This window comes from Manihot esculenta, chromosome 12 (assembly GCF_001659605.2).
Source record: "Manihot esculenta cultivar AM560-2 chromosome 12, M.esculenta_v8, whole genome shotgun sequence".
NCBI classification, from domain to species: Eukaryota; Viridiplantae; Streptophyta; class Magnoliopsida; order Malpighiales; family Euphorbiaceae; genus Manihot; species Manihot esculenta.
In genome coordinates, this window is record NC_035172.2 from 21,059,657 (window position 1) to 21,075,132 (window position 15,476).

General features: G+C 30.6%; 1 protein-coding gene across 1 annotated transcript; it reads left to right on the forward strand.

The window, feature by feature from the left end:
* The first annotated feature begins 9,148 nt into the window (after positions 1-9,148).
* On the forward strand, positions 9,149-14,059 carry LOC110627431 (wall-associated receptor kinase-like 14). Its single transcript, XM_021773732.2, has 4 exons — positions 9,149-9,379; positions 9,698-10,529; positions 11,943-12,017; positions 12,430-14,059. The coding sequence occupies exons 2-4, from the start codon at positions 9,764-9,766 to the stop codon at positions 13,707-13,709; spliced, it is 2,121 nt and encodes a 706-aa protein (XP_021629424.1). The 5' UTR covers positions 9,149-9,379; positions 9,698-9,763; the 3' UTR covers positions 13,710-14,059.
* The last annotated feature ends 1,417 nt before the right edge of the window (positions 14,060-15,476 follow it).

The following is a 15,476-nucleotide window of genomic DNA, read 5'->3' on the forward strand; positions in this document are numbered from 1 at the left end:
GGAAGATTAGTGCATTCAGTTTAGCCATATTTGATGTGAGGCTAATTTTAATGTAGATTTTCTTACTATGGCTGCTTCATCGATCTATGCCTGTGGAAGTTCATCAACTTATTAATTCTCTTTGTAAATTTCAACAATGGATGCTTCATAACAATGTAGGGGTTAGTATATGATAGGTGATATGTTGGTTAGTTGTTGAACTTCTTGCTCTCTCATTTGGTACCAAAAAAAAAAAAATTAATATACTAATATATATATTTGTATTTAATATGTATTGAAAAAATAAAATTCATTAATTTCAAAATTAATTCAGTAACCTAAGTTATTTAATTTTAATATAGTAATAAAAATAAATAATATATTATGACACTAAATAATATTTATAACTAACCTATTTTTTAAGAAAGTTTTTTTTTTATACAAATTAAAAAATTTATAGCATAAAAATTAATAAAATGATAAGTTAATATAAAATATTTATAGTATATTTTGTGTTAATGAAATAAAAAAAAATTCTCTACGAATTTTTATGCTTTAATGCCTTAAAGTTACAATTTACTTATTAATCTTATTAATGGCATCTTTTTAATATATATGATCAAATAATATCTAACAAATTATTAACAACAATTTTATTACGAAATTAATTATTTACCATTTTTATAATAAAAAATAATTTTTTAATAAATGCATAGATAAGATTAAATATCAAAATTATGAGCTTGGAAATTAAGAGGTATAGAATATATGCTTATTTGTCTGTTTTATGTTTTAAAAAAAATTTTCACAGGAGAGAGATAAAAAAAATATTTTTAATTTTTTAAAGAGATTAAAAAAAATTTTAATTTTTTTATAGAGGACAAAAATTAATTTTAAATAATAAAATCTAACAAAATTGTAAAAAAGAAAGAGAGAAGAGCGCAATTGCTCCTTTTATCACTGCTTATGATATAAAGAAAAAAGTGAGAGGAAAACAAATAATTCTCTCTAAACCCTAAAGGAAAAAAAAATCCATTATAAATTCAACCATATACGTCTTTATATATTATATTATTCATATTTTTTTCACTTTTATAAACATAATAAATAAATATATTATTGATATATTACTTGTTTTTTGAATTAAACGTAAATTTTATTAAGTTTCAAGAATGATCAATTCAGAAATATAATCAGGAGGTGAGTAAAAGACCTCAACCAGGCTTGCAATGCCATGGTTAGCTCGAGTAAGCGCATGAGTTACACCATTAGCAGACTTACGAACAAAATTAATAGAAATAGAAATTATCTCCGATATAAGAGACTTACAATAAAAAACAAGACTTCCAAATGATGACAAATTCTGATAATTAGGATCAGTTATAACTCAAACTAAAAGTTGAGCGTCCGACTCCACAATAATCGAGGATCAACTATCATCTTTGAGCCAGCTTAAATCTTTCCTAAAAGTCATGGCCTCAGCCGTAGAAGTATCAAACTTACTAAGAATTCGTTGTTGACGTACTGCAATAAACTCACCATTCCATCCCCTTAAGACACAACCCACTCCCATAGCCTAATGTAGGAATAATGCAGTATCAACATTTAACTTAAAACTTCCAATAGGTTGCTTTTTCCATTGAACGCAAACCGGAACATTAACAACCAACTCACTGCAACTTCTAGCCGTCTCCCAATCTTGAAGAAGAGACTTTGCACGCCTAATCACAACATGAGGTGGACACATTTTCTGCTTCCATACCATAGCATTTCTATACTCCCATAAAATCCAAACTACCATAACCACCATGGGTAAAGTAGAAACAGAAATTGAATTGCATACTCGAACAAATCAATCACTAAACGATTGCATGAGGGCAAAGAGCCAACCAAATTTAGTCATCATCCAACAATTTCGGGCAAAAGGGCAAGTAACCAGAGTATGTATTATCGTTTCACTTTGACTAGAGCAAACATGACAAGACTCACTGACTTGGACATTCCTACGAATTAAATTAACCAAGCATGGAATAGCATTAAGGCAAGCCCGCTATACCAGGTTCAAAACCTTTGGTGGAGCTCGAATGTACCAGAGTTTCTTCCACATTAATCTAACCGCAACTGAACAACTCAAATGAGTAGTCTGTGTTAAGAATCTATAAGCACTTCGAATCGAATAGAATCCACATTTCTCAAATTTCCATATCCAATTATCTACTTGCCCAGTGATACTCAAAGGGATAGACAATATATTATGAGTATCAACCTAATTAAATATAGACAGAATAAAATTCCTTTTCCAGCATCCCTGTTGAATGAGGTTAGAAATTAAAAACACATCACAATCTGTCTGTCGATGAGTAGAAACCTTACCATTCAAATTTAATAGCACCCATGGATCCTCCCAAATTGAAATGCTTCTACCATGTCCAACTCTTTTGAGAGAACCTGACGCAATCAACTTCTTACTCTCCCACAAACTTCTCCACAAGTAGCTTGGATTACTCCCAATCTCCGAATCTAAAAAAGAGCCAAACGGAAAATATTTAGCCTTGAGAGTTCTTGCCACCAATGAATTATCTCTAGTGAAAATTGCCCATGCATGCTTCCCTAACATAGATAAATTGAACTCATGCAATTTTTTAAATCCCAATCCACCATCAAACTTCGATTTCGCCATCCGTTCCTAGCTTACTCAATGCATACCTCGTTCGTGAAAGCTCCCTCTCCCCCACCAAAATTGAGCCACAAGTCGCTGCAATTCATAACATATTGTTTGCGACACCAAAAATAAATTCATAGCATACATTGAATCTCCTAGCGTGATCGCGAGTGACCACAGACCGAACCTCCAAAAAGATAGGCAAGTGATCAGAAGTAGTGATATCCAGTGTATATGCGAGCATAAGGGAATTTATACCTCCAACCGTTAGATACCAAAACCCTATCTAATTTCTCCTCAATCCAATGATCAGAATCCTTACCATGCTCCCACGTAAAAGGATATCCTCCTATAGGAAAATCAGTCAAACCTACATCACAAATAGCCTCATGAAAACTTTGTATTAAAGCACGTGGTTGTGGCCTCCCTCCTCTCTTCTCATGGACAGTATGTAAATCATTAAAATCACTAAGACAAACCCAAGGTAAAGGGCTACAATCCCTTAAGTTATGAAGGAGATTCCAAGTTTCATTTCGTCTCAAATGATTAGGCTGACCATAAAAACCTATAAGCCTCCAAGAACCAATACAGTCAATAGAAACTTCAACATCAATGCAATGTGAAAATAAATTCAAAACAGAAACATGAGAGACTGAGCACCAGAGTAACGCCAAGCCCCCACTATGCCCTATACAATCAACAACTACGAAGTCATCATAACCCAAACGAGTCTTTATTTCAGAAATTTTTAAAGACAAACACAAATTTTCTATTAAAAAAATAAAAGTTGATCTCCTATCGCTCACATAGAATTCCAACAACTGCAGTGCCCGTGGATTGCCCAACCCACGACAGTTCCAACTAAGCGTATTCATTTCCTCCATGCGCACTATCCCCTCCTTCCACAGATAGGTTCTCCATCTCCTCAGAGACAACATCATCATCTATGCGAGCTCTCATGGCGAACAACGCTGAAAAAAAAGTCAAGAAAATGGCTAGAAAAATCCTAGAAAGAATATGAACAAGAAAACTTCTCAGAGCAAGAAGACAAACCACTTTTTTTTTTTAAAGAGAAAAACTCTCTTCTCTTCCGCTTTTTGTAATTTTTTTGTAGGATTTAACCTTCGTGCATATCATTTGTAGACCTCATTTGCACTTTACCTTCCCCACCATTGTAGGTTTCCTCGTTCCTTGCGTAGCTAAGTGTAAATAGTTCTTTTGATTTTATTTTCAAAAGAACAAAGATAATTGGAAGAGGGGCTTTTGTCTACTTAGTTTTTCTATTTATTCTTGGGTTTGTCCTTTTGAGTGGTTGCAGATGGACCATCAAGACTGAACTTGGAGAGGAGCTCATTTTTTGCTTTGCATGCCATGCAATCTGAAGTTTGAAAGGGCATATCCTTTCATCTGCGTTTTAGTCTCACAACTTAGGGGGTGCCTATAATGTTTCTGATGATGTGCAACTCATAGGCTTAGTTCCATCCAGTGCTTCAAATGGTTGCCTTAGGGCGAGATAGTCTCTTTAAGGCTCTGATGGTTGCCTCAGGGCGAAAGAGTCTCTTTAAGGCTCTGCATTGTATCCCTCTAGGCTCTGAATGGCTCCATTAGTTGTGCTCTTTCTTAGTTTGGGCCACTGAAGGTTTGATCTAGTTATAGTGTTGGTTCATCCTTGGTCTTGATTCCTCAATATGTGTGATTTTTACTACTAAAGACCTTAGCAATCTCTATTGATAATTGGAGCACACCCCTCCAAATAGGAGTGAACAATATTCAATTCAAATCGAAAAATCAAGAAAACTAAATTAATTAAAATTTTGATTTAATTTTTTATTACTTTTAGTTCGGTTCGATTTTGATAAGAAAAAATCAGTAAAATCAAACTGAACCCATCAGTGAGTAATAATATATTATTTTTAATAATATAGATTATAACCAAAGTTGAAATACTTTAATTTAATTTTATAATATTAAAAATAAAGCGTAAAAAATAAAAAGACTACTAAAAAGTCTAATCAACCAAACCGAATCGAATTTAACTGAATTAGTCCGATTCGATTTAAAACGATTTCTGCTCAAAATCAATTAGCTTAATTTTCACGAATGCTAAAATTTTAATTTTCAGTTTATTCAGTTTGATTCAATTTTAAATCGAACCGACTGAATATTCAGTCATAATTTCAATCGGAAACAGGATCATTTCCTCCTTAGGCTACTCTAACATTTTTTTAGATTTAGGCTTATTTTCTATATCATTTGTTTATTGACGGAATGTGTTTTAGATTAAGCACTATCAATGGAATTATTCTTTATCTTTAAAAAAAAAAAAAAAGAATTAGGTAATGTTAAGGACCATTCCCACAAGAAAACTGATGCATTAAATACAAATAAATTTAAATTTTCCCTAACCGAATGAAACATATTAATAAAAAGAACATAGAACTTTCATCTTTATTATGAATTGAATTAACTCTATTAAATTTTTATTATATTTCTACTAATATCACAATCCTCTCCTATTATTATTATTTTAAATCCAAAATGATATTCTACATTCATTTTAGAAAATTGAAAAATCATGTCTAAGCAATGGAGCGCCTGAATCTTATTGACGGGATGTCAAGAATAAACTTTTGAGCACTTAGATATGAAGTAAGCATTTAATTTCTAATTATTTTAAGCAATAAGTTTTGCTTAAAAATCATTATTTTCATTCAATGAATTATCTAACGAGAATTCATTCAATTCAACAATAACTAAATGTGAAAATACTGAACATATTAAAATTTTTGTATTAATTAGGAATTCAAATCTCCTTTCTAACACATTGTTCATCATTTCAATTCAACATTTTTATATTAAAAAAAAAGGCAAAACACCCATATACACACGTGGGAAATTTTTTATGCACAATGATGTGAAAATCACGCTCTATTATATTAATATATCTATAATTTTTCTAGAAAAAGTACATTGCTACATTTTAAATTTTATGTAATACTATCGTAACAATGATTATAAAAATTATTATTTTAATATTATTAAAATAATAAATTATATAAAAAATATATTGCTATATTTTAAAATTTATATAATACTATTATAATAATGATTATAAAATTATTATTTTAATACTATTAAAATAACAGTTTAACTATAATTAAAATTATTTTAAAGTAAATTTAAATTTATATTATATATAAAAATATATTTTAAGCATATTAAATAAAAAAATTTAAAAATTTATCACTTTTCACATTTATATTTTGATTTTAAAATTTTAGATAAAATCAATCTTTTAATAATTACCTCAATTTTAATCATTTACTTTTAATTAATTTTAATAAAAAATATCATTTAGGATTATTTCTTAAAACACCTATTGGATAAAAAAATTAAAACGTTTACGTAATTTAATTTATATTCAAAACTTTAAATTTTAAATAATAAAACTAAACTTTTTTTTCATTTTGTCTTAATTATAATAAAAATTAAATTAAATTTAAAAAGTTATTATAAAAATTATAATATAATTCTTAAAATTTTATTTGACTAATAAAATAGTTTTTAAAATTTATATTTTTATTTCAACAATATTCTTTTTTATAAGTCCCATTATTTACTTTTCATTCTCATTTTTATACACATATTATAGTTTAATAAAAATTTAAAATATAAAAAAATATAATATAAAATATTTTATTTTATTTAATATTATTAATATAAAATACAGTTTTTTTTATCGAATCAGCAAATAAATTAATATACATCATAAGTTTAATTGTTATATAATTGAGTAAAATAAAAATATTAAATATCTCAAATAATTTATGAGAGACGCGGTTAATATATCTAAATTTTTATAAAAATTATAAAGAAGGCGATTTTACATACTAAAATATGTAATATTTTATGTTATTTAATATTATCAATATAAAATATATTTTTTCATAGATTAAAATTAATATGTATAATTTATAATGATGAGTATAAATTTTCAAAGAAATATTTTAATATATAATATTTTTATGTGATATTTTAAGTAACGAAAATTTATTTGTAATAATTATTTATTTAATACTACATATGATAAATATAAAATAAATATATTTTTAATATAAAATTTAAATTAAAAGATTATATATTTATTAATATAAAATTTTAGAGATTGTATTATAATTTATTATTAATTTTTTAGATTTAATTTAGTTCTCTTAATTACAATCGTGATAAATTGAAAAAAAATTAATTTTATTATTTAAATTTAATGTTTTAGATATAAATATGAATTAATATAAATGTTATTTTCTTTTTCAGTAGGTCTTTTATTGAATAATTTTACTTAAATTAAAATTTTTTTAATTAAAATTGATTAAAGTAAATAGTAAAAAAACTAAGGTAAGTGTGAAAGAATTGGTCATATTATTTAAGATTTTAAAATTAAGATATAAATATAAAAAGTGATAAATATTTAATTTTTTTTAATAGGTCTATATTTTAATAAATAATTTATTTTATATTTAATAAAATTATAATTTTTGCTGTGTGTTTTTTATTTATTATAAAATGATAAGTAAATCGCTGTTTTATGCCATAGCAATGAGACGGATGCAATATATTTTAAATTGTTATTATTAATTTATGGTTACAGTTAAGTACATAAGACAATAATATATTTTTTTTAAAGCAAAACTATCGATTGTATTAATAAAATTCCATTAAACAAAGAAGGATATCATCCCAAGCAGAGAGACGATTATGTGTGATAGATTCTTTAGCCAAAGTATGAGCAGTTAAAGTAGTATTACGATGAACCCATCTAATAAAAATATCAGTTTTAGAGTTTAACAAAGATTTACAATCATTCAAAATCAAGTCTATATATAAGATAATTTGGCAAAAATGCTTCTTAAGTGACTGTCTAAACCCTTGCATAAGATAATTTGGCAAAGATACTCTTCTTACTTTATCATCTATCGAGTATAAATCATTAAAGTCTCCCAAACAAAACCACGAAAGAGAGTTTCTACGAGATAAAACTCGAATAAGGTTTCCAAAACTGAAGTCGTCGTTGCGATTCCGGAAACGCATAATAACTAGTAAATCTCCATTGAACATTACCTTCCAAAACAACCGAATCAATAAAATTTGAAAAAAAGCAAACCATAGAAACAGACCCATGACTCTTCCACATTAACGAAAGGCCTCCTCCCAATCATTGTCTATTGACTGAGAAGCGACTATCAAAATGTAAAAAATTACGAAAAAATTCTATACGAGAACTAAGAGCTTTTGTTTCCATGAAAATAAAATGTCCGACTTGTAATTAGGAACCGAATCCTTCAATGCAATAACTGTTCAGGGATTACCTCCATAAATCTGCCAAAAAGGTCTACATATTCTGAAATTTAATTGGATTGTATGTGAAAAATATTTCCACCATACATAAATCATAAATAACGATCGGAATATCTCTAGAACTCTTAATAGAGATAATAACATTTTCTTTTTCATCGATAGTTAATTAACGCAGATTGTCTTTCATAAGGAAGGGGAAAGAAAAAGTTAGATTTAACGAAGAGAAAAAGACGAGAATATCGAGTTACAAAGGAACCACAAAACAAACTTGCATTGAAAGTCAATAAAGACGAGTAGATATTAATTATTAATGAGTTTTATATGAACCTAAGACAATAATATTTATGATTTATTAAACTCAATTAAACTCAATAATATTTATAAGTAAATAGCTGCATGTTAAAAAAAATTGTTATTAAACTCTTATAATTTATTAAAATTAATTATTTAATTTTTATATTTATAAAACTCAATTATAATATTTATATATTTTATAAAATTATACTCCATAATCATTTCATTTAAAAAATTATTTTAAGTTATTTTAGTTTTAAATATATATATTATTTACTTATTTATAATAGTTAATTTTTCTTATCAAAGTTTAAAGAATTTACTTACATTCTGGAACATAAATTTAACTAAAAAAGGTGAAATTTAATTTTGCAAAGCATATATACTTTTTCTTTTTGTTGTATATCTATTTTTTTTAGTTATTTCAAAATTATTATTTATTTTTTATATTATAATAATATATAAATTAAATATCAAAATTTAATATTTTTAAAATAAATATAATTAAAAAATTAATAGAAATTTTTTTAAATATATATATATAAATAAAATAGATAAAAATTATAAAAGAATAGAATATTTTAATAATTTTTAAATTAATTCATTAACTAGTTCAAAAAAAAAATTAATTCATTAAATTTAGTAAAAGTAAAGAATAGAGAAAGGAGTAAATTGCTTCTCGTCAAGCATTTTACAATTGCGTGCCGACTGTACGCACCCCTCTTCTTCTCCTTCTTTACCTGTAAAATTGCTTCCTTTACAGGGGTATATATGTACATTTGCATTCTCATTGGCCATCACACTTAAGGGTATTTTGGTCATTATGTGGGAACTTCGTTTATATTTGCGTGTGAAAAAACATTAGAAGGCTTTTGCAGAGTGCACGAAGGTTTTGCTCATTGGAAGCTATGCAATGATTACTGTTTCATACAAGCCAAGAATCCAGATATAGGCAAATTAGGAAAACGAAAGGAAAGAAAGAGAAAAGGGTTTTTGTGGGGCTTTTGAGTTTTGAATTTTATGAAAGCTTGAAATAGGGAATTGCAGAGGAAATTACACAGCCATTGAAGAAAGTTTCAGAGGAAAGAGGTAAAAAGCTCATAAATTCTTGACCAACCAACACCAGAAACCATTTCTCTTCAAGTTTTGATGGGTGAAAACTCTTTTTCTTTTCGATTTTCCTTGTGAATGAAAACAAAAAAAGGAGAAAACCTTAAATTTTTATTGAACTCTGTTTTATGAAGCATTTATTGGCTTCTGATGGGTTGCTTCCCAACGGCACCAAAAACCTGAGCTTTTAATTTAATTCACTCTCTATCTAATCCAATTTCTTTCCCCGCTCTTTTACACCACCCAACATAAATTATTTGATCTCTGTTAACAGTTTCTTATTGTTGCGATCTGCAGAGGAAGTGCAGTGGGTAAAGAAAGGGAAAGGTAAATGATTCAGGTCTTTTCCAACACAACCCAGTAATGATTTTTGAAGAAACCCAGCTAGCTCTTATTATCATCGCTTCAATTTTGCTGATCACTTCAACTAGAGCTCATAGTCATGACTTATCGATCCAGTGCCGGAAATCTTGTGGAACCGGTGATTCAATCAGGTGGGTTCCTTACCCATTTGGCTTCTCGGATGGGTGCAGCATCCGGCTGAACTGCAGCCACCAGACGGGAGACATTAGAATCGGAGATTTCCAAGTCCAAAACATAACCCCAAATGGTGTACTTGTATCTCTTCCAGCAGAATGCAACCGCTCTTTTGAATTGATTAAACCGCTGTTTGGCCACTACTATGCACCAGCTTGGAGAAACGGGCTGCTCCTGCAAAATTGCAGCAGGTCTCTAAACAGTTGCCTGATACCCACGAGTGCATTCTCGAACCAGTTGCAGTTAAAGAGCTGCGACGCCAAAAGCGACAATTTAAGCTGCTATTCTCGGCAGAAATCGGGAATAGATATCTTGCGTTACGAGAATTTAAGTTCGATGGATTGTAAATTCATATTCTCTTCGTTTGCTGTTGGATCGAATGTCCCAATACTCTCGCTCGAGTTCGAACGAATTGAGTTGGACTGGTGGCTTCAAGGGAATTGCACAGCTGACTCTTGCTCAGAAAATAGTAACTGCACGGAAGTCACGCTTGGTGATGGGAAGATTGGCTACCGATGCCAGTGTAATAAAGGGTTCGCCGGAGATGGGTTCAAAGTCAATTCCCGTGAAGGTGCCAAAGGATGCCGGAGAGGTGAGTCAATTCGGTCTTCAGATTTATTTGGCTGTGCATATGCATATTTTAGTATATAGTTTGCGTGGGTCGCGTTTGATTTTGCGTGTGTTGGGGGTGGGCATGGGTTGGCCTTTGACTGGGCAAGTGGGCACCTGAGTTGGCTAACTGGAGAAAGACATTTCAATGGAGTATTGGCGTCCTACGGTGGTAAAAGAAGAAAGAAGAAACAGGACAGGGCTATGGAGTATCACCCCAAGGATCATAGGGGACACTGCCTAATCAAGGTTGCATTAAAATTTTTCACTGGGCACCCGAGAGACACCTAAGAGGTTCTATTTTAACCAGAGGTCACAAGAGGTGAGATGGGATCCAAGAGGTGAGATGAAATGCATTAACTAGAGGTCTTAAGTTCAAGCCCTAAATATGTAGCAGAGAGATTAGTAGAGCCAGCGGTTTCGGAGAATGGCTTATACAAAAAAAAAAAAAAAAAAAAAAAAAAAGAGATTCACCGGGGTTATGTTCTTTCATGAAATTGGCAAAGCAAACAGTTCCTATGAGGTTTTTCAGTATTGGGTTGGATAGGGGGTTATAACTAGTGAGATTGATAGTTTATAGAGATTAGTGCTTAGGTGATGCATAGAAATAATAATTAATGACGTACATATATAAGGAAAATGCTAAAAAGTTGAATTTTAGAGCTGAAGAACTGTACATTAAATCATTTTAGATTTGGCTCAAAGCAAATCTAGTTACGTTTTACCAGATTCTTTATGTCTTACCCAAACACAGGACTGACCATAATCAATGCAATACCTGCCGTGATTATGGCGTCTTGTGGCATTTGACTTTAGGTGCTAATCCAGCCAAAACCTGATCAGATATCTTTCAAGAATCTGTATTTTTTCAAGCGACAAAGTTACAAAGTTTAGGTGAACTGGCCCATTGATCGAAATGTGGTGTGACAATAAAGGGTCTTCTTTTCTACTTTGCAGAATCATGGAATTACTTGGTGATTATGTACTATTCATTTGGATAGAAGATGGAGAAATTATTTAGGGATTCATTTTTCCTGTAGTTCTGCTCGATTCATTAGCATCAACTATTTAGTGCAATAGAAGTGTTTATCCTTCTGGAATACAAGATTGTGGAAACAAATTTTATTATCTAACCAGTCTTGTTTTCCCATAAAAGTGTATATGGTTAGGCTGTCATTTGATTGAACTTAAAATGGTTTGAACTCTGAACATGAGGAGTCCAGAAACTATTGAAAATTGCAGGTGTTATCAAACAAGGGAAAATTTCGACAACATGAGATGCAAGTGTACTCTTGTTTATTTACGATGATAGATCACATATTCATATCTAGGACTCGTTGTCTTGTCTTTTTCAAATAGACAATTTTTTTCTGACCCTTCTTTCTTTGATTGCCAGTTTCTGGTTGCAATGCTTCAAAGTACATTAATGGGGACTGTGGAGGAACTACTAGAGTTGGTGTTCTTGTTGGAGGTAATTTCTTAAGCTATATAACAGCAATAAACAAAGATTTCCCTTTCTATGTTTATCTACTTGCAAAATTCATGAATGGTAATAAAGTCATCTTTTTTGCTTTAAATAAACTAGCAAGGTGTGTGCTTTAACTCATTGTTTATCATTTAACAATTTGCTATCTCATAATTGCACAAGAATGATACTGGATCGAAATTCGTGTCTTTGGCAGTAGATACTAGATAGTTTGGAAGTTTCTAATTTTACATATGGTTATGCTAGTGTAGGGCTGAGTGCATTTGCTTGTATTCTGGAATTTTTTGCAATAATCTTAACAAATATCATGTTAATTTCTTTTTTCTTTGTTCCTTCTCTATTTTTTTTCCTTCCCCTTTTTGAATGTCACAGAGTGGTTCACATTTTATGTCATCAGGGGTTATTGCTGGAGCTTTATTGATGGCTGGTCTGGCCCTCATCTGTTACTTTGTAAGACAGAGGTCCACTTCCATGAGAAACAGGTTGAGTGCAAAGCGACTTCTATGTGAAGCTGCAGGCAATTCTAGTGTTCCGTTTTATGCATATAAAGAAATTGAAAGAGCCACTAATGGCTTCTCAGAGAAACAAAGGCTGGGAACTGGAGCCTATGGCACAGTTTATGCAGGAAAATTCCACAACGATGATTGGGTTGCCATAAAAAAGATCCGACATAGAGATACTGATAGCATTGATCAAGTCATGAATGAAATTAAGCTCCTCTCCTCTGTAAGTCATCCAAATTTGGTCCGCCTCTTAGGTTGCTGCATAGAGGAGGGTGAACCGATCCTTGTCTATGAATTTATGCCTAATGGAACCTTGTGTCAGCATTTACAAAGAGAGAGGGGCATAGGACTTCCATGGACGATAAGGCTCACCATTGCTGCTGAAACTGCTAATGCTATTGCTTATCTCCATTCTGCCATGAATCCACCAATTTATCATAGAGACATAAAATCTAGCAACATACTCTTGGATTACAATTATAAGTCTAAAATTGCTGACTTTGGCCTTTCTAGACTTGGAATGACAGAGTTATCGCACATCTCGACAGCCCCACAAGGGACTCCAGGCTATCTTGATCCTCAATACCATCAATATTTTCACCTTTCTGATAAAAGTGATGTTTACAGTTTTGGAGTAGTTCTTGTGGAGATCATAACCGGACTGAAAGTAGTTGATTTTTCTCGACCTCACAGTGAGGTAAACTTGGCTGCACTGGCTATCGATAGGATTGGAAGAGGTTGTGTTGATGAGATAATAGATCCATACCTTGATCCAAACAAGGATGCTTGGACATTGTCATCAATCCATAATGTGGCAGAGCTTGCATTTAGATGCCTTGCTTTTCATAGGGATATGAGGCCAACTATGATGGAAGTAGCAGAAGAGCTCGAGAATATCAGGCTTAGCGCATGGGTTCCAAACATGTACTTAGCGTCACCGGCAGCTTCCACTTGTTCGTCAATGGACAATGGAAGTGAGAAGTCACTAAGTGTTTCCTCGGTTAAGAAGGCAGGTGTGGCAAGCCGGAGATTACTTGTTCAACAAAGGGCAGTCGATTGTTTGACTTCATTGGAGGAAGTGAAGGATAGCTCCCCTGTTTCTGTGCAAGATCCTTGGTTAAGCGAACAGAGTTCGCCTTCAACAAACAGCTTGTTAGGTAATGCAGTCCAGTGATAAATGCTGGTTCATTCAGTTCTTTCGTGTGAATACAGTTGAGGTATCTTACAGTTCAAAACTTCTTACTAATGGTTTTCTTACAGACATTTCTTGTACTTATGACCTTTAGTCTTCGTCTAAATTATTTTTATGACAATGTTGGAAAAGAAAAGATGTAGAAGTCATCACTGCATAGATTCTGCAAGTATTTAGCAAGAATGTGAGATTAAAATTTGTATGCGCATGAATGTGAATTCTGATGCGTGGGCTTTGTTCTCTATTGTGGATAGATAAGTTGTAAGATGGGAGATACTTAAAGTGGAAGCAAAATTCTTATAAAAATAACTTTATAGTTGAATGGTTCTGATTATAGCATGAATTTTAAAATAACTTTATGTTGGGGTGATTCCTGGCTTTGCTTCTTTGGATTCAAATAGTTTGCTGGATGTGAAATAATAACTTATTCGTTGAGTTTATGATGTTTATCCTGGAGAAAATACCCTTTTGTCATTCATTACCATTTCATGAGTGGAACACTTTTTATCAGAAATGAATGATCTCAATTAAACTTTTCACCCGTTAGATTATAGGCTTTGACGATGTATGCTGCTAGTTCCCACCTATTTCCCAGGGGTTTATGGTGGGCTTTAGGTTTTGCCCATGTCGAATGAGCATCGGATCACTTTCTGTTTAGTGACCCAAAACATAAACTAAACTATATAGCGATCATTAAAAATGTTAAATTTCATTTTTTTGATTTAAATGTTTATGAACTATTATTAAAAACGAAATAAGTTTAAATAAGAAAAGCACAATTAACCTTAAAATTCTTACAATGATGATTTTATTTGATTTTTTAAATTCTGTTTATATGACAAATGATATTTTTCTTACTCATAGATGATTATTGAAAATATTTTCTTTATCAAATGAAAAATTAAATTATTTTAAAAATTTTACAAACACTTCTATACATAAATTTATTAATATATTTTATTTTTTTAAAATTAAAATTAAATATTAAAAATAAATTATTTTATTAAAAAATATTTTACATGAAAAACATTTTGCAAACAAATGAAATCGAGGCAAAATTTAAATTAAAAAATTCAGAGCTAAATTTGGCTTTTTGATCTATATAAAACCATCTCTCTTTATTAAAACATAAATTTGCAATTTATTTATTAATCTTAATTCATACAAAAACCACGGTTAGATTTTCATAATTGGAACATCTCAGACTTCAAAAATGGATTATTTTGTCCCTTAACTTGTAATGAACCAAATATTGATTATGCAAATCATAACAAAAACCATACAATTTTCTTTTTTCATAAACCACAATCATTTTTTGCTTTTTCGCTTTCAGAGCAATACTACATTCCTCCTCCCCTCATTGTTAAGTTATGCCCCAAATTTCTTATCCTGTGTGGACTGACAAATGCACTAGTGGTATCATGAATCTATACTCATATATTTTTTGGAAATAAAATTGATTTTTAAAATCTTATTTAAAAAATATATTTCTTTAGGAAGCTTAAAATTTTCAAAAATTTGAAAACATTCAAATCTCCACTTGTATCCAATTTTGCTGAGTTGAAAAAGTTTTGACAAGTTATATTTCATTATCTTACCATATCTCAATGCCAAAACAGAAACATAAAGTGTTCTTCAACAGAATACAATCACAATTATCTGTCTTTTTATTCTTGATATGTTTTCTCTCTATTCCCCCTGTGTTTTCATCTATTTTCCCCTTCTTGCTTCACACACTCGTAGGTTGAA